The sequence below is a fragment of the Penaeus monodon genome, chromosome 33 (genome assembly GCF_015228065.2).
Source record: "Penaeus monodon isolate SGIC_2016 chromosome 33, NSTDA_Pmon_1, whole genome shotgun sequence".
Lineage (NCBI taxonomy): Eukaryota > Metazoa > Arthropoda > Malacostraca > Decapoda > Penaeidae > Penaeus > Penaeus monodon.
Genome location: NC_051418.1, coordinates 10,236,209 through 10,236,462, shown reverse-complemented (window position 1 = coordinate 10,236,462; position 254 = coordinate 10,236,209). Strand labels below are relative to the sequence as shown.

At 42.1% G+C, this 254-nt stretch overlaps 1 protein-coding gene across 2 annotated transcripts in view; it reads left to right on the top strand.

The window, feature by feature from the left end:
- LOC119593991 (protein O-GlcNAcase-like) overlaps positions 1–254 on the top strand; it is an 11,665-nt gene that overhangs the window by 6,880 nt on the left and 4,531 nt on the right. The window contains exon 7 of one of the 2 annotated variants that reach the window (XM_037943015.1): positions 178–231. The exons of the other annotated variant lie outside the window; for it this stretch is intronic. Coding sequence (XP_037798943.1) covers positions 178–231 — 54 coding nt within the window. The remainder of the gene's footprint in view (positions 1–177; positions 232–254) is intronic. 2 annotated transcript variants of the gene reach the window in all.

Here is a 254-nt window from a genome sequence, read left to right as displayed (position 1 = left end):
CTCCAATGATTTCAGTAAAGAGATTTACAATGGCTGCTGATTAGAGAGGTTGCTGGTTGTGGTTTAAATACAGTTTGTAAGGAAAGTAAAGGGGCAGTGAATAGCCAAGCTATTGACCTACTTTCTCAGAAAACCCACTCCATTAATCAGCAACTCTTCTTTCTTTCTCCCTTACAGCTTTGGGCCAGGTTTCATCACTGGTCAGCAACTACGTTCATGGCAACTATACCTGTACGTAACTCAGCACATGGGTA